The 27,383-nt window shown below is 35.6% G+C and overlaps 1 protein-coding gene across 1 annotated transcript in view; it reads right to left on the bottom strand.

Annotated features, from left to right (window-relative positions):
- Positions 1 to 8,987: 8,987 nt before the first annotated feature.
- The window catches only part of GRB14 (growth factor receptor bound protein 14), a 66,765-nt gene continuing 48,369 nt past the window's right edge, over positions 8,988 to 27,383 (bottom strand). Inside the window, exons 7-15 of the mRNA XM_042822392.1 lie at positions 21,280 to 21,417; positions 20,077 to 20,187; positions 19,788 to 19,883; positions 19,197 to 19,277; positions 17,504 to 17,620; positions 17,351 to 17,408; positions 17,174 to 17,261; positions 14,068 to 14,161; positions 8,988 to 10,907 (exon numbers count right to left, since the gene is read on the bottom strand). Coding sequence (XP_042678326.1) covers positions 10,761 to 10,907; positions 14,068 to 14,161; positions 17,174 to 17,261; positions 17,351 to 17,408; positions 17,504 to 17,620; positions 19,197 to 19,277; positions 19,788 to 19,883; positions 20,077 to 20,187; positions 21,280 to 21,417 — 930 coding nt within the window. The 3' untranslated portion in view covers positions 8,988 to 10,760. The remainder of the gene's footprint in view (positions 10,908 to 14,067; positions 14,162 to 17,173; positions 17,262 to 17,350; positions 17,409 to 17,503; positions 17,621 to 19,196; positions 19,278 to 19,787; positions 19,884 to 20,076; positions 20,188 to 21,279; positions 21,418 to 27,383) is intronic.

Below are 27,383 nucleotides of genomic sequence, written 5' to 3'. Positions count from 1 at the left end.
CAATTGTGAGAAGAAGGTAACACACACGTGTAAGCTGAAACACAATACCTTCTCAAGTAAACACAAAATAGGACCACAGAAGACTTACTAGCTACCTGCTAAATATGACAAAAATTAGTAATCAGATCATACAAAAAAAAAAAAAAAAGATATGAGCAGTAAGAAAAAAATTCTACTCAAATTTGGAAAAATGAAAAGTCATATTTTATGTTTCTTTCCAAGAACTATTCCAACTCCAAGTCTAGTCCTTGCTCAGTTCCTTTCAGTCAGCTAAAGAGTTTTTGTTATCTTCCCATTCTCTTTGAGGTGGGATTTCTCATTACCAATCTTCATTTAAAATTCTTCTAGCTTCTGAATATCATCTTCTTTCCACCTACACAGAGTGGACCAAAAGAACCTTCCCTCCTCCTTCCTCCCACACTGATGAGAAAACAGGCCTAAGGTCACAACAGGCTGCACCTTATTCCTCAGTGAAGTCTGTGTCCACAGGCAAAATGCTTTGTCTTCCTGTGCCAGCTACACTTTCTCCAAGCTGGGATAATGCAAGTCTCCATTTTCCTGAAACCAACTCAAAAATGCCCACACCATGGATGTGCCCTGACACACAGGTAATGAAAGAAGTGCCTCATGCTCATGGTGAACATTTTGTGTGTTCAGACACAGCATTAATAGAACAAGAGAACCTATTCCCCAAGACAAATGCTGCAGTCAAGATATTTAAACTAACATTCCTGCTCCTGGGAAACAGAGACTCCTTGTAAGAGGTACAGCCTAAGGACAGTTCATTTTATTTCTTTAGAAAAGAATGGTGTTATTGAGCTTATTTAACACTTCAAATGTACATGCTTTTAAAAATAATCATCTGCATTATGAAGTTTGTGACATCATGAAGGATTCTGCAAAGTATTTTTTAAACTGTCCCAGTTATATATGTGAAGAGAAACTATAAAGATCAGAATGAAAGAACAATTCTTAAATTAGTACAAGGGCAGAGCAACAGCTTTTTTAAAAAATGGCTTTTATGCTGAACATGTTTGCAGTTTTCAAATTTATGGGTGTAGCTGTCAACATGTATATTCACTTTTAGAATATCGTCCTGGCTTAATGAGGTCTCCTGGAATGATTTCTTTTTAATAAAATCAACACACTTACGTATGGTTTCCACCTTTCTACTTTTTTAATTTTAAACATCCGTACTACTCTTTTGCGGAGAGATCACAGTGAAGTTTAGTTTAAAACTTTACAGTATTTAACTGCTTCAACACTTCCGAGTCACTCAACTCTCAGTGAAACTTTCAAGTAATGATTGTTGCCATAAATTCTTCCTCAACACAAGAAACAACCCAGAAGAAGTCACAAAACAACATTTTAGTTACAACTGCATACCATCACCAAATGGTGACATGTTGCAAAACAAACAAGATTTCTCACTAGTCACTCCACCCAATCCTCATAGTTCTCACACATACCATCCCTCCACCCCACTTCTTCCTGGCTCACCCTTTCTGCACATCTCTGGTTTATGCTGACATTTGTTAAGCAAGGCAGAACATGAGAGTCAAACACACGCTCCTCTGAACAAAAAGTTTCCCTGCAGCATCTATCTGCTGAGTGATGCGTCCAGAGTTGTTCCATTAAACCACTGATGTTTCATGAGCTCAAAACTGCTCCACAAGTGACTGACAGTGACAATTCTTAAATTCATACACAACCCTGCATGCATGCCTCCTAATTGTGGGTCAAACAGATTAAGACTTTTTCCCCCTTATAAGCAGCTGAAGTTCTTCTCTCACCTCTATTTCACTTTCTCATCCAGTCTTCTAGTTTTTAGGGTTTTTCAGAGTTGAAACTGCCACAGCCTGATTGACTAAGCCACTCAAGCTCTCTATGCTTTCTGTTAGGGCTCCTTTTCTGAAGTCTCTTCAGGAGCTCTCTCTGTTTGTTTCATTCTTCTTCTCTTGAACTACCCACACATAGTCTGATACCTGATAAATGCAACTCACCCCTCTGTAAAGGTGCTCAGTTACCTCAATCCCAGCTTCTTGGGATTCTGAGCAGTACATGTTCATTAATCCACTCCGTAGCATGTTTCTGCATTAATTAACCGCATACACAGAACCCATGCTTCTTCCAGATGACATAAAAAGTTTGCTAAAAACTACAAACCAACAACACTTTTAATGGAACAGTGAAGGCATTTTTGTCTCTTCTGTGCTATAAGTTATAGGAAGGTACACAACTGACCAAAGAAATATTTCAAAGTGAAAAAGATGAATTTATGCATAGAGACTATGAAATAAATACAGAGGGAAGGAGTTGAAAATCTAGTAGAAAGTTCTTGAAATTCCTTGAATCAATGTGATGGTGAAAGCATGCTCATTCCTCCTTGTGTTTCTAAAGTCATCTGAGCAACATTACTTCTAAATGGAAGGAAGAACAGAAGCAGAACACATTTTCCACAGATTAAGGAGTATTTCACTTCATCATACAACAACAACATCTAGAATTTATTTATTTACTGCACCTTAGCAGTAAATTACTCCTAAGCAAAGGGGTAATGCAATTCAGCTGTACATCTTTGCCATGGGGCAATGGCCATGTGTACTTCCGATGCTATTTGAAGTTTTCTGCTAGTTTTATTTCTAGCAGAGACAAAGAGACAATCAGATCACTCCCACAATGCCTTTCAGTTCCTAACTCTACAGTGCTGAGGAATGAAGAACTTCTTATTCAGAAGTATCATACATACTATATTTTCACAAGGCCAAGGGCATTTCAAATATAGATTCCTACTGCAAATCTGTTCCTGTAAAGACTTTGGTGCTGTTTCCTTCTCTCCCCAACCCCTCCCTCCACCATGCAAGTTGGGTTTTGTTGTTGGTGTTTTTTTTTTTTTTTTTTTTTTTGTTTTTGTTTTTGTTTTTGTTTTTTTTTTTACTATTTTCTTGGGAGAGGGATGGTTTGTTCTTTAAAATGTTGGGAAGGTGACTGGTTTGTGTGTGTGCACGCACGTTTTTTTCCCCTCTTAATCACACAATACAGGATAATAGATGCAAATCATAATATCAGTGTACGAGTACAGAAGAGGAAAAGCACCCCTAACTTTTAATTCAACTTCATACAATTCTCTTCATTTACCTCGAAATATTGGTATTATTCAGTCATAGTGAACCCAGTGACCACAGTCCATCATTAAATGTAATATCAGCTACAATTTCTACTTCAGAACCAAGTGAAGCATCACCTTATTACACTTCCTGAGTTTCCCGAAGCCCTCCAAGTTATTTTTGACATCTTTGACTCCTATCCTGACAACATTTACACATTATCTTGAGCATATTGAAATCCTTTACATTATATACAGCACACAAACAAGCACATGCATCCTTTCAGGAGTAAGGACTTCATTAATTGTTCAGCACACAAGTGAACCCCTTTGTATGTTATATGCATATGTTAGGAAAAAAGTAAAATAAAAAATCATTCTGATGACGTATATCTTGTTCCAAATGTTAATATCTCTTAAAATTAACTTACCCTTCCACTCTCCTACACACATCACCTCCTTTACATTTTCCTTAAATGCCTAAAAATAGCTAATTCTGCATATGGTCTGAGCACCGCAGCCCTATATCATGTAACTGAGGAAAGAGTATTTTAGTTTGAATAGCTGACCTCACATCCATCATCAGAAGATATGTTTCCGTGATTCCTCTCATAACATAAACATATAGCATACACTGCAGATATTGTGGCAATTGCAGAATTCTCTAAAATTTAACAAATACATTTTTTCAGTAAATAAATAAAGTCTGAAGTCTTTGTGTATGTTCTCCTAACTGCATCCTATAGCGTGGTAAGAACCATTTGAAATAATTAGTTCCTTTTGTTCATTTTAAGATTTTTTTTCCACATCAGAAATTTTCTGTTAGCACTAAAAACAACAACAACAACAAAAAAACCAGTCCAAACCCCTGATCCTATTTGGGAGCACTTCAACCTACCCCATATTCAGGAAAGTCACAATAAGGACTCACTCACATACTCGGCTTCAGCAAAAAGAAAGAGAGAAGGAAGAATAGGAAGAATCTCATTCACTGTCCTCTCAGTTTTTTTCTACCAACTTGCTTACTCTAAGGAATGTTGTTTGCTGTGCCCTTTCTCTTTTCCCAACTAGGTAGCTGGCATAAAAGGGAAGGCTGAACTAAATTTGTGTAAAGTGGCGCTTCAACTTAGCTCACAGCAAGAAAAAAAGCAAAAAAAGAAAGCTGTATATCTGACTTGACACATCTTCCCTAGGACTAGAGAAATGGACTAGAGAAATGCCTCCAGGACTGTGATCTGATAAGGAAGTTCCTAGGTCACAGTCTAGTTTCAAGCCACCAAAAGGCACGACATTTGGATAAAAAAATTAGTGTTTTTACTTGGACATATTCTCTGCTGCAAGATCCTAGCTATACAAATTCAATGGTGACAGCAATACAAATATCTGCCTTGAGTCCCTCTCTACAAAAGTCTCTGCTCCAGTTCTGCTGTCTACTTCAGTCAGGTCTGGGAACATTAGTTGCCATAATGGAAGCCTAAATCACACTAACCATAGCTTAATACCTGAAAATAAAGACACTATAAACAGAACAAGGAAAAAAAAAAAAGCATGGCACACAAGGTGTGTATCAACCTCTCTTCATAATTTCCACAAACACACCCTAAAGCCAACCAACCTTTGTGAGAGGAAAAAAAATAAAAATTAAAAAAAAAAATAATAAAAAAATAACATCACTTACTGTTTATGCTGCTCCAGTTGACACACACCACCTTCACATCTCCTTTCCACCCCAATCACAGACCCCTATTAGAGGCAGACTTTCCAGTTCTGCTAGCCTCCAGCACCTGCAGCTCATCAATGCCAGCTGATGGGTCACTCCATGATTTCCAGGAGAAAACAGGTGCCACTAGCAGCTCCTAGGCTGTTCAGAGCCCCTTTTCCTCAAGGCCCACCGAAAGAGGGATCCCCAGAAAATGCTGGAGACAAAGCCTTACCTTAGATCACACCTCATCCCCAGCAGCATCCCTCAGACACACTCTTCAGTGGGGCTGTGCTGGTCAGTGAATAAGCAGAGCTGAAAGGAAAGAGGAAGAAAAACATTGGGCCACCAGAAGCTTCAGCGCTCCCTCCCCCTAGCCAAGAGCCCCACTTGCTCCCCTAGGAATGGGACTAAGGGCCCACAGGGCTGCTCTTACCTATCGCACAGGTAGCAGTCCACAAGGGCCACAGCTCACAGCCCTGGCCTGTAGAGAGGTCTTGTCACATTCCATCCTGTCTCACAAGGTTACTACAATCTAATATATTGCATGTGACCACAGACTAGCACATGCTGGCAGGCCTCACAAAGCCAGCAGCACTGTCTGGCTCCCGCCATGGGGCTCCCTCAAAGCCCACAGCTGGGCAAATCCACCACAGCTCCCTCACCACAGCTGCTGTGCTACTGGGGCTCTTTTCCCTCAGGAAAGAAAAAAACAGCCCCCGAGGGCCACCACCTCACTTCTCTAGTTACTCCCTTAATGGGAAATAAAGTGATTGATTTTATTTTCACCACAGGAGGGGAGCCAACATGTCCTCCACCACTAGTCTAGCCAGCCTGTTGGCCACATCTCCCTCACACGGGCTCCGGAAGGACCCTCCTGCTACCCACCCCAAATGTGCCTAACGTGCAAAATGTTCCTAACGTGCAAAATGTGCCCTGAGCACAGCTGTAACAGCCTCATCTCACAGCCCTCTCTGGCTAACTTTGCCTCATGCTGCTGCCCATCAGCTTGCTGCTTCTGCGCCCTGTGCTCCCACACCTTAGGCCTCACCTGAGCACCTGAGCGGTTCCCATGGCAACTCCAGTGCCACACACATGCCTAAATTGAGCATATGCCTAAATGCAGTGGAAGCTCCATTTGGGTACAGAAACTGCATTTTTTAACTCTAAAGCATAGAGGAATGGTGATTATTATCAGTGTTAGTCACAAAATTCTGTTTTGAAAATGCAGCTCATTAGTGGATCGAATTTTCCCAAAATGCTTGAAAGATTAATAAAATAATCAACTTAGCAGAGGGGGAAAAAAGCACAAACTATCCCTGTAAGGAAATCACTTTATTGCCTATACGTGTGAATGAGCTGTTTTAATACCCAGGTTCACTGCCTCCTCTGCGTTTAATCTCTTTCCTTTTATGTCCTAAAAGACTTTCAGGCTTTTTTAAAATTAATTATACAAATCATTAGTATTAAAAAGGTAATGGTTTCAAGAACAAGCTTCACAGACTATCTGCATATTTAATCATCTCTGCTAATAAATTTTTAATCACTCATTGAGTTCAGGTTCTTGTCTTGGAGCTTAACTTGATAACAAACCTAGCAACTGGTAGAACTAATTGGTACAGAGAAAGTGAATAATTTATAAGAGGAAAAAGCACTGGGTGTTCTGGAGGTGTGCAGAGACCACAAGTCACAGATATTTCTGGGAGGCAGCAGGAAAACAGTGGCTGATGACTGGAATTTTGTGATACACTGCTGACATCCAGAGGCCAACAGTCAACACTGTTCACGTGTGTGAATGGGGCTGTAAAGCACAGTGTAAAGTCACATTCATTAAGTTTTAAATATTCATGCACTTCATTAAAGTTAACATTAATTGCACTATCATACACATTGATTATGCATAGACCATAAGTGTTAAACCTCTGAAAGCTTGTAAGTATGCTCAAGTAATCGGGCATATCCCATATTTGAGGATTTCAGTGAAATCTACAGCTACAAAATTGAAATTGGAAGCAAAATGCACTACTGTGGTAAAGAATAGCAGTTTCAAATATCATAACAGTCATAAAATATTATTTTATTAACCAAGGAAAAATATATGTGAATTATATGCTGCTTTTATTCTTCTAAAATAAAGCAATATGTGAGATTTCTTAGTGACAAATGGTAAACTGATTCGCAAGCTATGTGTATGAAACAGCTCTAAACAGTTAAGCAGTAAGGAATGGCTTTTATTTAGATGAAGACAACTAACCTTAAAAAACAACATAGCAAAAAAAAAAAAAAAAAGTTTATTCCTTTAAAATAACCTGATTTGTGCATTAAAATTAAGATGCTCTAAGTCCACATACACTGCAGAGAAATTCTACCTCCAGGGAAACACAAAAAACTACAATTCCGTAACCAGGATGTAACAGACAACATTTGACAGAAATTCAATTATCCTTGAAAGGCCCCACTTGTAGTTAGTTACATATGTAATCCTCTTTTGTTTAACGGGTTAAAGCTCTCTTTCAAAACGTTTGGTTTGATGAACTGAAGGCTTGTTATACGTCTAAAAAGTCATTAAGTGACTTAATAAGATTGTTAAGTAAAAACATTCAGAAGTTAAAAAATGTCATTTAATGCTGCCCATGGAACCTTAATTCTGGCTGTATGTGTATATACATTATGAAACACCAGTGAATTAACTTTTAATCTCCTTTGAGCCAAAAAGATTTTAAGATTGGAAGCTAAAGCACAAAGGGCATGCCAACAAATACAACGCCATGCTTTAGAGCAATCTGAACTAGCTCACATCTTCCAGAACGCACCGCTGCAGGGCTAATTACCCCACACAGAAAGATGTGCATGCAGTTACACTGTTTCTGGTACTTCTGCATGGCAAGCCGCTCCCCTCCTGGCACTGCTCTACACAGACACACGCAGAAGTCTAAATTTTGAAATCTGAAGAAATTATGAAGTGTTTTTTCAAATATGATGCTTCAAACCTAGTTTGACATTGATTTTTCTCTAATTAGTTTAAGCCTGTAGACTTTGACCTCCCCAGAGTAAAGACAAAAACATGTATCTTTCCTGTATATTAAAATAAAACTTTCCAAACAATATCAATTGCAATTATATATATATATATATATATATATATATTTTTTTTTTTTTGTAAAGGTCTTTAAATCCTTTGGGAGGTAGACATAAAATTGCCCATACTTACAGAGAAATTAGCTGGTGGAGACAGACAGACCAGTCTGCCCAAAATAGTACTGATTTCACCCTGCTGTTAACAACTCCTGATTAGCCAATTTTCTTTGTGAAGGTGGGCACCAAAGAAGTGTGTACTCTTCCTAATTAGAAGCCACAGTACCACACTGAAATTCTATTTCAACAGCGTTGCCCACACCCTCAAAGAACTTTATGGTCAAACATATACTGAGTGATATAATAAAAAACTTGCCATTTTTCTGACAAGAAAATAGTGCTTGCTAGCAAAGATCTTGTAAGTCATACATCAACCACCTGTACCATTTAGCACGTTTTCAAGTACTGCAGGATATCAGTGTGGGGTTTTTTTTGTTTGTTGCTTTTTCAATAAGACTACTTCTTCCATGCTGCTTTCACCAGTAATACTGAAACGTAGAGGTAGCCTGTTAACTCATTTATACACCAACCTAGATTTCATTAGTTTTACTATTTCAGTATAGTCATAAACAACCACACATTTCAGAAAATGTATGCAGATTTTTTTTTTAGTGAAAAAAAAAAAAGGTTTTATATTATTCTTAGCAAGATTTCAGTTTAGACTTTAATTAAAAGACCTGCCAGAATGCAGGAGGCAACACTTTATAGGATAACAGTGCTTTGAATATTTGCCAGCTAAAAACTCTTTCAAATGTCCAAAACCCATGCTCGTTAAGCAATACTGCATTTTAAGTGTTGACTTGTCTTGTTTTTTTTTTCACTCATGAAAACAGAAGAAAGCAGGCAAGGATTCTTGATGGTTGCTGTCTCTCAATAGTCCTCACATTCACTTTTCTAAAGGTGAAAAGATACATACTTACTGAGTGGTTAACTTCTCTACCAGTTGTACAGGCAAATACGAAAATACAAATGGAAATGATGGCAAAGCTTTCACGTGTCCAGACAGACCACAGAACACATTTCATTTGTCAGATGATAAGAAAAATGGGAATGCAACAATTCTCTTTATTCTATGTCAATTTCTGAAAGAATACAAGGCCTCAGAATAAATCCCGTTGCTAAAATAAATCTGAAAAGGTTTTAATTATAACTACATTTTTGTAATTACAATTTGAAATTATATTCAAGGTTTAAGAGTTAAATTTATTAGTCTGTGAAGAGTTTTACAAGGCATTTCTAATGTAATGAGCTCAGACACCACATATGTTGCATCTTTGGTACACATTATGAAGAGTTGCTTTTTTAATGAGCTTTAAAAACTCTATTTGCATATCAGAGGAAAAGGTCAGTGATGTGTGGATCAAGTCAGTAAATTAAGTATCACAGCATTATGTTATTATGATTGCCTTCCACAGGCACACAGTAACTAAACCATAGACTGTAGCTATCATATTCTAATGCACCCATTTACACAACCCTACCAGCTGATGTGCACTGGCACTACTGTATCTTGGGTCCATCTGCTCTGTCCCTCGGCCAGGCCTCCTTCACTTTCCCTCCCCACTAACTCCTACAGCAGAATACCTGGCGTGCCTGATGATAGGAAAATAAAAGCAGGAATGGGCACAGGGCCAGGATTCAGCATGATGGTCCACCTCTAAGCACTACTTTCCATTACAGGCTTTGCTTCAGGGCCACGTCTTGGACCCTCATAATGAGATCAAACCTATAGGGTAACAAAGCATCAGGACAGGGAAACATCTTTCAATTCAAGCTCCACTCCACTTAAGCCTTTGTGCAAGGATGCAGAAGTATTGCATCTTTTTCAAAATACAGATACCAAAAATATTTCTACTGCTATGGTTCAAAATTTCACTCCACCTTAACAGATCTTTGTAACTGGAACACCTGGCAAGATTGGTTGACTTGTAGCTACACTGAAATGTGTAATTTCGTGATAAATAATAAATAAGCAAGGAACCAACTGCAAATACATTCTTGACAGTTTTTCAGCAAAAAGAAAAAAAATTGTATTCACCTTTATTTGTTCATTTTAAGGGCCAATGATTCCCTTCTCAGCTCTAAAACAAGCCACAGTAATTAACAGGGGTATATGTGTTAGAGACTGTAGGTGTACCTCTTTATGTATATTTATACACGTCACCACCAAGGAAAAAATGCTCCATCTTTGTATAAAGGTGTCAATCTAGTCATTAGGTTGGACAAAAATAATTTTTAAATAATAGCACAATTGAATACAGCCAACCAGTTATAAGTAATTTTAATGATTTTTTGCTTTTTGAATGATAATCCTCAAAGTAGAATTCAAAAATATAATGCAAAATATTTACTCATTTTATTTACAAGTAAAATGTGCAGTTCAGCTTATCCTTACCACAGTAAATTTTCTTTTTCTATGTGATGAATAGAAACTATAAGAAACATTTGAAAAGACAAAAAAAACCCCTAAGAACAAAGAACTTCTCTTCAGTTATATTTCGGTAGAAGGTACACAATATAATTAAAAAAAAAAAAAAAACAAAAAAAAAAACTTTTACATTGGGAAAAAAGAAAAAAAGTCCGAGACAACACTAAAGAATTACATAGGAAATAATATATATATTTTAAAACCGTGGAGTTATTTTGCTTTGACAATCACAAAGTTCTTATCTATATTGAATGTACTTTACACTTTTTGGTAGCTAAAACTTTGAATCTTTAAATGTAACATTTTTACCCTTCTGACTACACAAACTGCCTCGAGGAGAAAAAGTATTCTGGTTTCTTCCCTTTCCTTTGATGAAGCAACAGATGCTTTGGTTAAAGAGGAATTCGCGCACAATAGTGTTTTAACTTGCAAGGTAGCACTCCTTTATTAAGTTGGTAGAATTCCACTAGCTGGATGAGATCTGTAAATCTGGTATGACCATCATCAAGGGTATAGAACAGCTTCCCATCATCTTCCAACTGTAAAAATGGAAAAACAAAATGGAATCAAATCCTCTTTTGATACGGTATTTCTTCATGATTAAAGTACTTGTTTGAGAAGTCTTCTTGTAGACCAATTCATTATTTTACAGCTATGGAAAGAAGGAAAAATGAAAGAGATCATTGACAAAAAGATCAAGAGCAACAAAAATAATGTATTCTTTAACTTTTCTTCTAAGATAGATCCACGCCTAAAAGCAAAGAATAGTTTAATAAGCATCAGAATACTCGCTTTGAATTGATAATATTATTTTATGCCTTTGCTTTGGAGTGATAGAATTAATATACATACAGTTTTCACAACAAACCAAGTTTCAACTTCCTAATACTTTTCAACCTTATCTCCATTCAGAAAGAATACTATTGACATTCAAAATCTTCAACGTTTAAAATCTGTATTTCCCTATACCAGCTAACTGAACATTAGCTCTCGCAAAATTTGCATTGCACTGCTGAATGTATAAATATAAATATAATTGTGGAGGTTGGCGGTCCTGCCTGTGGGGGGAGGGTTGGAGATTCATGATCCTTGAGGTCCCTTCCAATCCTGGCCATTCTGTGATTCTGTGATGTATTTTCTCAATGTTTCCTCATGAGCTGATATATCTAATATCAAGAAGCTTCAGTGTGATAGTGACTAATTAGCATTAATGTAAATAAGGAAGAGAGTAAAGAAGATTTTTAAAAGGGAAAGTAATATTTTACAAGATTGAGAGAGTAATGAAAAGAGCTTTCTGAACTATGGCTAGTGCAGAGCAATATTTGCCGTGCTACAGAAAGATGCAACTATCCTACTTGAGAACAGTGGGAGAAAACATACTTATCTCTTACCTGCAACTAAGATTTCTCATTTGAAGCAGCTGTTGAGCTGTTTTGCGATTCCTGATTATTCTACTCCTTTCTACCAAATCTGGAAGTAGTTTGCAATTTCTCTATTTTCAAACTTTGATCAATTTAGTTCAGACTCTGCTAGTTAAGAAATTATGACTGTGCGCATATATATAAATTCCTGTATTCCGGGCAAAACCATAAAATGGATTATCATACACTGAACTTCCCTTATCGTGGTATTTTTCTGCCAACACACTGAAGACAAGGAAAAGTTGACATTTCAGATGTGTGTTGTCCAGGACGTCATTTTTAGGCTTTTTTTCCCTCCTCCAAATTATACCCCAAACCTAAAGTTAATTTCTACATCTCTGAAGAAAGCAATCAGCATTTTTTCAAAATAAAAGTTCATACTGAATTTATGTTGCCCAGGAACTTAACATTTTCTGCAAGCTAGGAAGGCTGCAATGAGAGAGTATTTATTAGAAAAGGACACTCCTGGAAATAGATACAAATCTTCCTCAACATGGACTACAGAATAGCTCATTTCAGGTTAAACTAAACTGAAACGAATTTCTATCATCTTGGAGTATTAGGACTGAGGAATACATTGAAGATATCAAATACTCTAATTTTCACAGTATTCGATTCCAAACATTTCCCCAAAAAATTCATTTTGAACTATTTATAATCAATTCCCTGCCACCCTCCTGCAATACTTGTTGCACATTACTAATGTTAATATGATGTAAATGTTAATGTAGGGAAAACTTGAACTCACGGGATATACGTCCTATCCAGGATAATTTTAGTCTTAAGCTAAAATCTAAGAAAAAAAATACATTTGGAGACTGCTGTTCGTGGTAGCTTCCTGCCACATCTGCTCTTCGAGAAAAGAATATCTGTTTCCTGATAAGAAAAAGTGGTATCTTGAACTTGAGAGTTAAATGACATCTCAATGAAGTAGTGTCATACAGTATTTGTACAGAGTTCAGAAGGGTTTTTAAACCACACAACAGTTATCCTAAAGTAAATACTAGAAGCAATCACAGTCAATAGAAACAGAGACCTTAAACCTAGGATTCTGATCACTGAGTATATGCTGATGCTCACACAGGAACCAGGATATAGATATCACCTTTGGAGGAAGGGTTCCTGCACTATTTGTAATTAACACAACAAAAATCCCAATCAACTGCATTTTACCAGATACTGATTCCCTCCTTTTCTCTTTCAAATAATGCTTCAGGCTTATTTTACAGGATTTCTTTTTTTGGGGGGAGGAGGTGGATATCAGGCACAATCCCTAGGTAAGGCATACAGAAATTTTCTGAATGATCATATTTGATCACCAGATCAGGAGAAAAAAAAACAAACAATCCCACAACACAAAACACTACACCGATTTCCACTGAGAAAAAGCAGAATCTTCCAGAAATTAGTTTAGTTTAGTAGGAGGAAATGTGTAAGCTAGAATATTATTTGGTCTGGAATAAAGGCTCTTGCCAAGATAGAAGAAAAGCTGCAAGTATTCTCAATTATGTCAAGCATCTGTGGCTAAAATAGATAATGTTAAATGGCTTCTCATCCTAACAGACGCAGTCTGAAAAAAAAAAAAAGAAAAAAAAAAAAAGAAACCTCCATTATAAACCTCCTCAAGATGAAGTGGGATGAAGTGGAAAGGACGGGGAAGACTGTCCATTCAGACAGAATTGGATATCCTCAGTGAAAACTGATGGAAATATGACTTTAACTGAAGAAATTTCAGGTTACCTGTAAGTAATTGGACAAAGTAAGCAACATTTTTTGTTAAAATTGTCCTACCTAAGAGTACATGGACGAAATTATACTACAATAACATGAATCATGAAAAGAGGAGATTAGAAAAAATTTTTTTCGTAATAATCAAATATTTAGACAGATGAGGCAGCAATACACATATAGGCCAAAGGAATCTACCTAAATGAATGACTGAGAAGAAAAGTCATTATGATCTTTATTAAAATACAGTCTTCATGCAATCACAGTTGCTTCTAATACAGCTCAAATAGATTTGTGCATTTTTCTAAGATATTTATTAGGCAAACCAAAATGTAGGATTACATAATAATAGTCATGATTTATAACAAATCAACTGCAAAGGCCATAAATTTTCAACTCTAGAATATTTATGATTCAGGTGATACAGCTGTTATGTTTAGTATATTCAATACCTACTTTAAAGCAGCAAAATGGAGGGAAAAAAAAGGTAGCACAATTATTTGACTGTATTGGTTTATAATGGTAAATGGAAACTGAAAATTTTACTTACTGGTACAATTTGAAAATGCTTTATTTTTAATCCATGACTCAATGACAGTACAAATGTTCTGGGATTACTTTGGCTATCACGTACCAAGAACACCCTAAAAAAGATTTGAAAATTTTCAGATTAAGATTACTCTGAAGCTTTGTTAAACATCCTCTAAAATTGTAGTAGTTTTGAAACAGTAAACACTGTGAGAAGCAGAAATAATCTTAATTACAAAAATGCTTTTAATCAGTATTCCTTTGAAAAAGTGTCACTGAAAATACTTTTTCTTAAATTCTTTTTCACCTTGAATATTATGTGCATGAATAATATGCATGAATGACACTGCAGGCATTTGTTTTTACACTGCATAGAATTACAGTGCAACTCTGCAGACAGAAAAACACCCTCAAAGTTAGTGCTTTGAACAAAATTTTTCTTTGGACTCTGACAGTCACCTAAATCTCAAACTTTAAAAGGAAAATTTGAAAGGTTACTACTCAACAGGAAGTCTATGGAAAAGGTAATGCAAGACTTACTAAAATGATTTTCACCTTACCCATACTCATAAATGCACACTCATATCTGTACACTGTCAAAATTCCCAATTCACAGTCTATTTTATAGCACCGTTGTTGAAATCACAACACTCTCAATGGCCAACAGTGTCACTGCAACTAGTTATTTGATTTCAGACAGATTGTATACATAGTTTTGCCACAACCTTGTAGAGTAATCTGGTGCAGATAAAGGATGAATATAATCTCACTGGACTGTAGAGTTTGCACTACCAGCAGAGATGGACAGTTTGGTGGGCAGAGGGAAATACCTGGGTTCACAGCTTTGTAGCAAAGAGTTTGAACTGCCTGTACTATGCAGGTCTGGATTGAATATAGCTAACAAATATACCAAAGAAGAGAAATGAAGGGACAGTCACAGGAGCAACCATTCTCATTTTTCAGGAGGCAAAAGAAACAGGCAATGTAGACCTGCAGATGTCAAACAAGTGAGAGCTAGCCACCCACTTTTTCCCAACCATGTATCAGAAATGGGAGCACAACTGTATGAAAAGAAGGGATTTCAGAAGAAAAAAGCAGACAGCAAAAACTTTCAGTACACTTTCACAGGATAACAACTTGTATCCAAATTTCTGAGTACTACTATTTAAATTCTAAATATTTTATGACTTCTGTTTTTACAACAAAGGTAAGAAAATATATGAAATTAAGAAATTTTGAGTTCATAATGATTAACATTTCTATCAAATTCAGACTAATTCAGAACGCTGATACTAATTCAGTTATGAAAGAGGGATAATTGCCAACCCACCATACAAAGGTAAGATAACGATTAATATTTCTCAATACTTCCAGGCTCTCCTAATAAGCTCTTTCTCACCATCTAGTGGCTTTTCACCCCTTTCCAGGACATCAATTTTATTTACTTAGTTATTTTTACAAAGCATAATTTCAATCTTCCATGTGTTTGTCACTAAGAATTGGCTTTGTTTTTAATTCAGAAAAAAAAAAAATAATGATAAGCATGTGCCATTTTCTGAATATCCAAATTGAGTTCTCTAGATTAAAATACCATGATTCACATCAAACCTGATGCAAAGTAATCATGAAATGTATAAAAAAATGCAGGTGGATTAGGATTTTTGCTGTCATTTTGTTTGCTGGAATAGGAAAGATGTGCAACATTTTTCCCCTTTACATAAAAAGGTCTTTACTCTTTCCTAACTCTACAAAAACTAACCTATTTTAGTTGAAGAAACTTTTAATAAGATCACTGTATTATGAAGAAAGGGCTGTAGTTCACATAAGCTTAAAAATATTGGTTGGAGTTTTTTAAATGTGCTGGATGACTCCAAAAACATTCTCAAAAATATAAAAGGAATTTTCTGAATGACCAATTGCATTTTGTCGTGGGCCTTTTGGAAATGCTATTATCCCACTCATCTATTGAGGGCTGATCAGTTTGCAATCCTGTCAACCACTTATTACTGAAAAGACTTTAAATGTAAAGGGGTAAAGTTCAAAATCTGCAATGCTACTAAATAAATGCCTTAAGGAATGTTTCTTCTACATTTGAAGAGTAGGTCCAAAAGAATTAAGGTGGGCTATAAAGGAATATGATTTTTGCAGTCTGTAACTGTCATTTATTTATTTCAAATACTGAAATCTTTATTCCTTTTTACAATAGTCCTTTCACCTTCTCTTAGCCACATAAACAGTCTACTTGTTGGTATATATGATATATGTCACATACATAGGAGATCCCTGCTTGGAATCAGTTTTATCTTTTAAGCACCTTAAAAGGTTCAACTTGAATACTTATTTCCAGCATACACTGCAGCGCATTTATGCCTTCATTGTAGTTCATGAGTACGTACGCCAGGTTAGGACTGCTCACACCACTATGTTCTAATCAGTTCTAAGCAGAGCACTCAGGATTATCACTCTCACCAAAATCACAGGGCTTATCTGCAAATAGCTCCAAGAATGTTTCATTCACTCACTGAATGAATGAGGCCCGATTTCACACGGGAGTGCAAAATGTACACAGGAGTAGGAATAAAAATACAGAAATGAAAAATATCAGGATTTAATAATGAAATATATATTCTGCCATTTTTCTCTGAATGAATATTTAAATGAGAGAAAAATAGAAGTGATCAGCCCTACCCTCATATTTATTATTTACCATTACGGGATAGCAGGATCTTTACTCATGGGTATCCCTACATAGTTCCTTTTGGAATAACGTTAGGCAGTTTTCTGAGTTTCCTTCACTCTTTCATCACTAATAAGAGATACAAAAGACACCAGTGCCAAAGTTGATAGGTCACAGAGAATATTGTGCAAATACACAGCTCAGATGCTTGGCTCTGAGAGAACACAAGTAATCTGTCAGTGACAGAACTGAAGTGTTAGATCACCACTTTAATGCTTCCAAAAGACATAAAATAGAAACCAACTGATCCCCAGATAGCCCTATATAAAAGAATTTTTATTTCTATTAGGTAAGTGCAAAATCTTTCTTCCTCCATCTCCCTCCTACAATAAAAAGTAGAATTGTTGGCTAGAAATATGTCTCAGAAGAGTTATTTAAAGAATTAGCTTACCCATCTACAAGCCCATGCTGTAAAATAAGTCTCTGAGCTTCATCTCTAGAGATTTTGTGATGAAACCATGACTGAGATCTGTGAATAGCTGTAGAAATAAAGATATTTTTAAAATATATGTTGCCTTTATTGAAACAACTGCTGCATTTTTTCTGTAACGAAATAATTCACACATACCCATGTTAGACATGGCAATAGGACTACAATGTGAGTTCAGTCGTAGGCACCCTCTTCTCTGTGTGAGAGAGAATTAAAAATGATTTCAATACCTTCTTGTTAAAAAAATTAAAATCAGAAACAGTATTCTGATTAAAACAAAGATGTTTATACCCGCCAGGCTAATCCTTCTTCAACTGCAACTGAAAGTGCTTCTGTTGGATTTTCTATAATTCTGCTTCTGTGTCCTGAGAAATCCATTGCAACTAAAGAATTTTCAGAAATACTTCTCTGCAAAAGAGAAAAACAGATTTAGTTTGTTTCCCTATTTTATTATTTTAATTAATGATGCATGTTTTAAGACAGAGCTTCTGAGTAAGTGTTGTGTTTTATAAACAGCGTTTCAAGTATCTGCAATGTTTCCCACAACAGCAGAACTCATTATACTCCAGGTACACCTCTGTACGCTGCCACAAAACTAGATTTCACAGTCTGGCAGGGCAAACCATCTTATTTGCAGTACTGGGATAAATGATGAATACATACTTTTAACATAAATTCTACTTACACGTACTAAGTAACTATTATTAAGTTGTCAAATACACACAAGGAACTCAGCAAAAGTAAAATAACAGGGCAAAATAACAGAGTGCCTGACTGTGGGAGAGAAAAGGGAACTTCTTGCTGCTGGCATGGGTACAAATTAATGAGGACTGTGAAATCTGAAAATACTTTCTTTATGAAATATGTCCATCAGCTTGATCACTTAATTCTTGAGTTTATCAAATTTTCTCTTTAATTCACAAATTATAGTCAAGTATAAAAATTGTACCATGCTTGCTCCCGTTTATATATTTGGTTTTAAAATCTACATGAGCTATATTGCATGTGGCTGTGCAAGAGGAGACCAATCAGTAATGGCTTCCAGACCCATTATGAAAGTAGCAGCTGGCTATCATTAGCTTTTTGTAACAGACAGTATAAATACAGTCAGTATACTAAGTGCAATTTTGAAGCCATGCTTATCAGCAGTATTAGAAAACAGTATTTTTGTGAATCCCCATAAAGGCAAATATACATCTTAGCTGTTTTAACAGCAAGAACTCCGTTAAAAGCTTCAAAAACAAACAAAAAAAAATCCACCAACAAAATTGTCATAATGGACCCTGGCAACAAGCAATTTTTACACAATTTAAGCAATAAAAAGCACAAAGTGCTACACATCACTCAAAAATAAATAAATAAATAAATGAACTGACTGGGATAAGTAAGACAAGGTTTTAAAAGGACAATCCAATCCCAAATTATCTGGCTGGGGAGACAGACAGGTCACCAGCCTACAGACTACTATTCCTCCAAAATCCAGTTTTGCCAATTTATGGTACTCCTCTGAGCTCCAGGCAGTATTACATCAGATTAAATCCAATTTAAATAAATAACCACTTGGGGAGAAAAAAAAAAAAAAAGACAGAAGTATTACCACATACTGAAAAAGTTTCTAAAGCTTTCTTATTCATCGTTTACAGTATGTGTAACCTTAAACACTTTATTGATTTTTAATGCATTTACAGTTCTGCTACTTTTTTAAAATCCTCTTTGACAGTGATAATAAGCAAATAAACTCCCCAAATACTGAATATTCTACAAAAGAGAAAAGCCTGCTAACTCATCTGAACTGTCCAACTTGTATGAAATAAGTAAATTAATTAATTAGCTCTCTCATCTACCCTGATGCCCCTAAAGATTTCACACACTCAAAACACATTTAAAATTTGATCAGGTCACTAGTATAACTGACAACAGTCACTTGAAAATAGCATGATTACAGAAACAATGTATTTACTCATGGAGCTACTGTGGGACATACCATAGGTGTCATACTCAAAGGGCTGCAGCCACTTCTACCCTGATAGGGTTGTGTGTAATTCTGATACAGCTGCATCCCATACTAAAAACAGAAAACAATATGGTTAGCATTTTGAACCATAAACTGAGTAAACTTTCTTCCAGACGTAAAAGGCAATGCTATGATTCCATGATTTTTTATCATTATAAAATAGGCAAAAATGCTGTTAAGATAACGAAAAACACAACACTGTTTTTGCTTTAGTTTTTCTAAATGTACATTCTACATGAAATTCTGCTTATTTAATACACCAATTGACCTGTGCCTATTTTTTCCACAATAAACACATTTTAAAAACATCTCATGTATTCTTCTGGTTTTGTCTGCCATTACCAACAGTGTCTTTAAATACAGCCAGGTTAACAAGCAATATCATTCCCTCCCTTCAGTGATTCCACTAATTTTGTCTGTCTGTTGAAAGTTCAGCTTTTGTTGTACAAAATTGATACTGCTATTGCATAGGAACCTATAATTGTTATTTCTCTACTTCACAGTATCAAAATTTCACATAGTAAACTTAAGAAAGAAGTTAACTCCACACAGAAAAGTTACCTTAAACAACCTTATTGCTGTCATCCAGCAGGTCCTACTTTGTTCATCATCCGCACAGAGTTGTTTCAGGTCTCTGGTTCCTCCTGATTTGTTAGGCTAGAAGGCCACAGCACATTTTTTTTTTAGCATTAATGCATATCTTGAAGATAATACCTGTTGAAATAAAAGCCACTAATTCTCCTATTTTATAATAGACAGCTGAATATTGTTTTCAAAAGCCTTAAAGAAACTTAAGCTTACCGAAAAACTGTGGCTTGCTTTAATATGTATCAGAATGATAAGCTTGTACCTTAAAGCAGAATCCATAGCTTGTTGGTGCTCCAGAAATCTTTTTGCCTGTCAAAGACATGTATATATCACTATTGCTGAATTCACAGAAAAACTGCAGATGCCTTGGCTCCTATAAAGAAGAGCAATGTAATACAGTTAGACTATTTTCATCTAACCTCTCCAGGTAAGAAACTCAGAATAGTACAGTGGTTATCTTGTTCCAAAATAAGGACTTATATCTCAGTTTTAACGTGACACTGTCTCATGAAATCTAGAAAGACGCAACTCAAAATTCACTTCCTAATGCAGAGAACAAACACCTTAAACTAATCAAAAAGTTCATTCTTCCAGAGACAAAGAAAACACAAAGTGTAAAAGTTATTAGATTTCTGGGCAAACATCTACTAGATTCAAGTCACAGTAAGAGTAGAAGTTGGAAATTTTGAGAACAGTATTCATTTCAAGCACCAAAATAAAATCTACTTTCAGAATTTGAAAAAACAGCACACTGTAATAATTACCATTCAGTATTAGTTGTAGCTGTTACCTCCATCATCCAAGATAAGTGTAATTAAGTCAAGCAAAAAAACCCTCCCCCCCCCCCCGCCCCCCCCCACAAAAAAAAGACACTGTTGAGGGACGCAGAAGTAGCTCAATTAATACTCTCTGGTGGATAACACAGAAAATTCAGAACGGTGAAAAGCACGTGCTTTAAGTGGTCTGCACTAGAAGTGTCCCTCATCCTGTTTGACATAATCAGGCTTAATTTCTGCCATCAAAAGTTTGAACTAGCAAATGAAAACTGAACAATGATAAAAAATTTGATGACTCTAAAAATCTTCCCTTAAAATCCTTCTAAACATAGTTTTTTGTTTAATTTACACATTGAAGAATTGTGCTCAGCTTTCAGAGCATCTACTTACAGTCCAGAATTTTAACTATTATAAAATGATTTCACTGATTGGAAAAATGTTACCAGAACAAAATAAATTTAATAGAAAAAAAAAAAAAACAACCCTATGTTTTCCTGATACAAAGCTTTTCCCATTCTGTATCTCAATCTCTCTTTCAAATTACAACAGATAAAATATAAAAAGATTTCCTTTTTAATCACATTAAGTTAAAATTTAAATTTGAATAAATACTGCATTAAATGACAAATATATACAGATGTGCTCTAAATTGAGAGTTCTTCCCTCTGTTGTTTTTTTCCTTGCCTTACCTTAGATGTACCTTTAGTGGAAAAATAAAGACCAGATCTTCTCAAAACAAAGTATAATTTTTTCCATGATTTTTTTCCCTGCTCTTTTGCATGTAAATAGCCATGAATCTCAGGATATGTGCTGGAGCTTAGGAACATCTGAAAGAAAATATCAGGCATGCATTTCTCTTTTTATCTGAAGTCTTCTTGCTATTTCATTAACATATTCAGGCAAGACTAAGAGGAATATATCACTGAAGCCACTATTACACCATAGTAATTCAGTTATTGGATCTAACCTCATTAAGTGTACCTCTCATTTAAGACATACAGACTGTTACATAATTCCAAGGTATGAAAGGCAAGCTACATATTTATATGGAACATATGGTTTGAAATGAGAACATTAGTTACACAATATGTTAACTTCAGCAGCAAAACTAGTGTAAGAAGTTCTGATCCCATATCTCAGACCCTATTTTTATAAAACTGCAAATCAATGCTACCAACAGAAGGAAAAAATATGACAGCTCTCCTCACCCTCCCCTGCCTGTTACAGACCAGAAAAGGGAACTGATGTAAATTAGAATTAATTCAGCAAACAAAATATCTATATCACAAATCCACACACGTTGGGAGGATACTACTGTTTTCAAAAGAGGAGGAAACATGAAGTCTCTGGAACATGTGTGATGCTGAAGTGGGTGCTTTAGTTGTACCAAGAGCCATACCAGGTATTTACTGCATTCAAGGTCATGTGGTGGAGAGTTTTTGGCTGCAAAAACCTGCATCAGGAACAAGATAGGAAGGGTTTAAAGTCTCAGGGGCATCAGCCCTTTTGCCTCCAAAACCACAGGTTTGCACCCTCACACATCCTTGGAAAGTCAGAATGATATGGATAGACAGAAGTTAACTGATTCACCGAGAGCAGCTAATTCATGCACTGTCTCTGCTCAAGACATTCACTGACTTCTGCTTAGCCATTTTAGCCAGACACTGTCAGAGAGCAATACAGGTGTCACATTGTGAAGACCAAGCATAGAATTCTATTCAATCTGCAAAAGCACTTACTAAATTTGTCAACAGTGTTAACTGTATTCTAATTCCATTTAACATATTCAATTCTGATCCTCTTTAGTCATTAAAACTAACCAAAATTATGACTCACACCCAAACATACTAACCTAGAACTTTTCAAATTCTATGTATGCAAAGGAATTCATATTATTACTACTCTCTTCAAGGAATTTTGACCCAAGCTGGCCTGTAGTAACATAAACAATATCTAGGTTTCAAGGACAAGGGGCTTTCCTGCTGATATCTGCAGCTTTCCTTGTTGTGAGCTCCTCCTATCTGCTGCCACCTCCAGAAAATCTAAGCTGATGACACGAAGCAACAGATTTCCAGGCAAGAGCCTGGCTGGCACCAAACTGCAGCAAAATTATGAAGCAAATGTGATTTTGGAAGTACACCAAGTTTTTCACCACTGAATAATGGCATCCAAATCAAATAAACAAAGCTACTTTCATTTTTATTGTTTTCCTACCTTGCAGTAGATGCATGTCAGTACAACATGTACAACATCCCAAACTGATTAAATTCAGCTGTTATGAATGCAGTAATAAGGGCAGGTTGCATGTGACAGGGGAGCAACCAGAATATCTAGCCCACAACTGAGAATGCATTATGAGAGTTTCACCACTATTTGTATGAATAGTAAATTACAAGACTAGGTACATCCATCTACATGTGCTGTTGTCACATAGCCATGTACAAATATAGTTTAAGCTATTTCATCCATACTGACAAGTAGGTCCTTCTCAGTGCTACAACCTGTTAATTTTCCCAGTTTCCCCATTTGCCATATATTAACAAATTCAATGATTGTGAATACAAAATACTTTTTCAGAACAGCCTTTAACTCCATAACAAAATTCAAACTGAAATTTTAGGATATTCTAAGGTGGTCAATACATATAAAATCAAAAGAGCATCTCTTTAGGTTGTAGTATCTTTGCAGAAGAGAAAATGAGTGCTTTGCTCTCATCTGCATGAGCATCTTCCCCACAATTCTGGTCATAAGAGCTTCCAAACAGAAGCACCATCAGGAAAAACACATTTCTTATGCAGCAGGCCAGAGTGCAGGAATAATACAAATCTCAGCTTCAACAGTCACTTCTGTACCCGTGCTATCAGTGCTATCAAAGGTAGCAATATCGCTAGGAAAAAGGCAATTCTATATCCATCTTTCTTTCTAAGACAGTTGAAAACTGAGACAGAAAATGCCATTAACTGTAACAAGAAATGAGCGGAAAATTTATTTCAGAGTGAGAACTGAATATATTTGATAAATATGTAAAACTAAACACAGTAGAAATCAAAGTCTTTTGATTTTTTTAATGGAAGCACATACAAGATTAAAGTCTATTATGAGAGCAATGGATTGCTGTTTACGCAGAAAAAAGAAAATCAAAATAGGCCAAAAATCTGGGAAGTCTTTCATGTAGGTAGAAGTTGTTAGGAGAGTTAAGTGATGTTATGTTGCAGGCAAGTATTACTGGTTACACAACACGCTGAAATAAGTTTGTGCCCGGACTCTCATGCAGTGAAATATATAGTGTGATATGTGGGGTGTGTCAAATGTCACCATGTCTTTCAGATACTAATATATGATAGCAACAAGGATTGGATTATTATTTGATTTGCTCTACGACCAACAAACTTAAAACCAACCTGAATAACAAACAAAACAAAATAAAGAAAAAAGAAAGCAAAAAGAACAAAAATCAGTGGAACAGGAAAAACATTCCACTATCTTAAACGAATGCAGTAGCAAAAAATGCAAAAAATACTAGATGTCACTTGAACAGAATAAAGATCAAAAGCTGCATTCTTAATGACACAGCCTGTTTGTCTGCTTTCGGACACTGAATAATAATGCCTTCAACTTTGTCAATGGAAGAATGGCTGCACTGGGGGAAGAGAACAATATTTACAGAAGTCTGTGCATCTCAAGCAGATACACACAATTTTGAGAGTTAAACAGAGAAGCTGTTATTTTCCTAAGGCTCTGTGAATTGTGATTTAATTTGATGACTGATTTCTTCAAAAATGCAATGACTGTTGTCCATGACCTAGTCCAAGGCTATTGGGAAGGCACAGGATTTTCCTCTGAGCATGCTAATAAATGTGAGGGTCGCTAAGTAAGGAACTGATGCTGATGTGCATTATTGCCTCCTTTAAAGTTCAGTCATTCTGAGGGGTTTAGACTGGGAGAAAGGCCAGCAAAGCACAGTGTGGAAGATGGCGAAAGGGAATGTGCAGATTAGAATATGTCTGGAAACTGATAAAAGACTGTAATTCATTGCAGAGGTCTTCCAGTGTGAAAACTGTACCAGAGTCAGAAAAAAAATGATCAGGAAAAGAGGGACATGCTGCAGCAAAGGGCTTAAAAAAAAAAAATGCTTGGATCTTAAACCCATGAAGACAAGGAAACAACTAAGAATATGGAGAATGAGATGGAAATAGAGAAAGAATAAGAGGAAAGGGCAAAAGGGGAAGACGTATTGGTAATTCTAACTTTCGCAAAATTCTGAGCATTTGCTTTTGTAATTCTGTTCTGTCTTTAATTTAATTTTTCCATACGTAACATTCACGTTTTACATTTGTTCAGGAAACATACACGCTACTTTCTCTAATATATTCTACACCATGTGAAAGTTTTTTTTTTCATTGCCCTGTAAGATGGCTTGGACAGCTGCTATCTACAATAACTCTCTAATGTACTCACATTATGCACAAAAAGCTATTAGAAAGAAGTAATGAAATTGGTCAATATGAGTCTTGAACTCCGAACTTCAAGTGTAACTACAGAACTTGAATGACAATCACATGTATTCAACAATCAAGAAGGAAGGAATAGGTCTATTCTTAAAGTAAAAGTAGAAGAAAAGCCACAAATGCTCCAGTAACTACAACCTTCCATAATGAAGTTGTGTCATCACTGCATTTAAATGCGACTGACATCCTGCATGGCGAAAAAAATGGTAAAAATTGAAGATATTTAAAAGTGCAAAATTGGAGAAATTTTACTCTCAAAAGAAATGTATAATTTTGGTCCCATAAAATAATTTCAGAAAAAATTCATTTACTTCAGTGAGGTTAGAATTTCAGCTAAGAATGAAGAACTCAGTCCTGTCAACACTATCTATGCTCTGCTGTCTATTCATTAGGAATTCTGTCTTGAATAAGAATCTGAAAGGATCTAATGTATATCTCAATGCACATCCAAGAGCTGCTCCAAGAAGCAGACCACATTTTAAACAAGCCACAAGTCCTATTTAAAATTACATGCAACAAGTTTCACATCTAATTAAACCAAGTGAATGAATTTATTGCCCACTTACGAGAGTTACTAATTCTCACACAAAACAAAAAAATCTCAACACATAAAAATAACAGAATATTCCATTGTCAGTGAAGCCTCTGATTAACATCTACATATTGCTCTGATTTTTATTTTAATGCATCCTACTTGCAAAAATAACTTAATATGTATTCCAAAGAACCCAAAGCGACTACAACTAGACACATGCATATGGAACAGTCACACACTAAGCAATATAATCACATACTTCTTTACTTTTTAAGGCTAAAGATCATTATAGTCAAGATTAAAACCCCGCCTTGTTACACATAGATATTTGGCATACTTCGGAACTAGTGATCTTATTTAGCACATGCTAAATAGAGAGGAGGCAGGTAGACATTCTGCTTTTTTTTTTTTTTTTTTTAATGCCATTTAGATATTCTGATTTAAAGTCATGAGACAAAAATACTTCCACTTTTGCTTTCAACGAAAGTCAAGAAAATCATACTTGAAAAACATTTTACTTGCTTACAGGTCAATCCACAAAAAGCTATAAAAGTATCAGAAGTGATTTTTTAATCATTTGTAAGCATTGATTTGTTAAGATTAATGTCTCTCTTGACACCTGACCAAGCACATCACAAATAATAATGCAGGACCATTAACTTGTCTTAATGAAAGTTTCCAAGGAAATAGCAACCCACTGTAAACTATCAACTGAAGAGCTCTGCTGAAACAAGCATGGCAGCTACAAATCTGAGTATTTATGTCTACTAAGTTTTGTTAGTCCAAATGCAATTAAACACGCAATACAACATAAAATAGCAACAGATAATGGATCACAAGAAATTTGTCAAACTTAACAAAATTGGATATAACTATATGTATTCAGAACAATTCTCAATCTGATCCACAAGCCTTGCACGTTTTCCATGTATCACATGTTCTGTGCTGAGGGCTGAAAGAGGTTCTGTGCAAGGGTATAAATGGCAAACAGCTTCATCTTAAAATATTCAAATATGAGGTTGTTTGCAAGCAAAAAAAATGAAATAAAAATTCTCACAATAAAGGGGACAAGATTCGATGACTAAATTAAATACTTGCCTTACACTACATCATCCATTTGTAAACAGAAAAAGTGAATCGATTTTTTATCAGATAAGCAGCATCTTTTGATGTTATAAAATTTGTATTTAAGTTCATAAAAATGATTTATGTAACAGTATCCATCAATTACATTTTATGTGGAACTCTTTAAACTACATTTGGGTATTTGTTAGCATTCTCTTTTTATATATTAGTATATATAATATATATATAAATACAAAATATTTTGTATTAAATATATACATGCATACATTAATACATAAATAAGAGAATGCTAGCAAATAGATGTACCTTAATAAACATATATATAAGGATATAACTACTTAGTATAGAAAAATGCCTTGAAATTTAGTTCTTTAATGTTTTTCATTTACTGGTAGAATGTATTGTATAGATGCACAAAAATATCTATTTCCATATTACTTTTAGTTCTACCTTAAAATATCTCTTCTTATGTTGCCTTTCCAATCATTCTTTATCCCCAAAACTCACACACAGGGTTGTTGTCTTAAGACCAGTGAAAGTTCTTCTATTAATTAAATTTCCTAGTGACAAGCAAACAAGAGTGATGTGTATGTTTCCACCTTTATTACTCATTTTTCCCCTCTTTCAGAAGTAAGATGATGATCCCTGATATGGTCATTCTGTG

This window comes from Centrocercus urophasianus, unplaced genomic scaffold (genome assembly GCF_019232065.1).
Source record: "Centrocercus urophasianus isolate 14NV4802_14NV808 unplaced genomic scaffold, USGS_Curo_1.0 seq_20, whole genome shotgun sequence".
NCBI lineage: Eukaryota > Metazoa > Chordata > Aves > Galliformes > Phasianidae > Centrocercus > Centrocercus urophasianus.
This window is presented reverse-complemented; position numbering and strand designations above follow the sequence as displayed.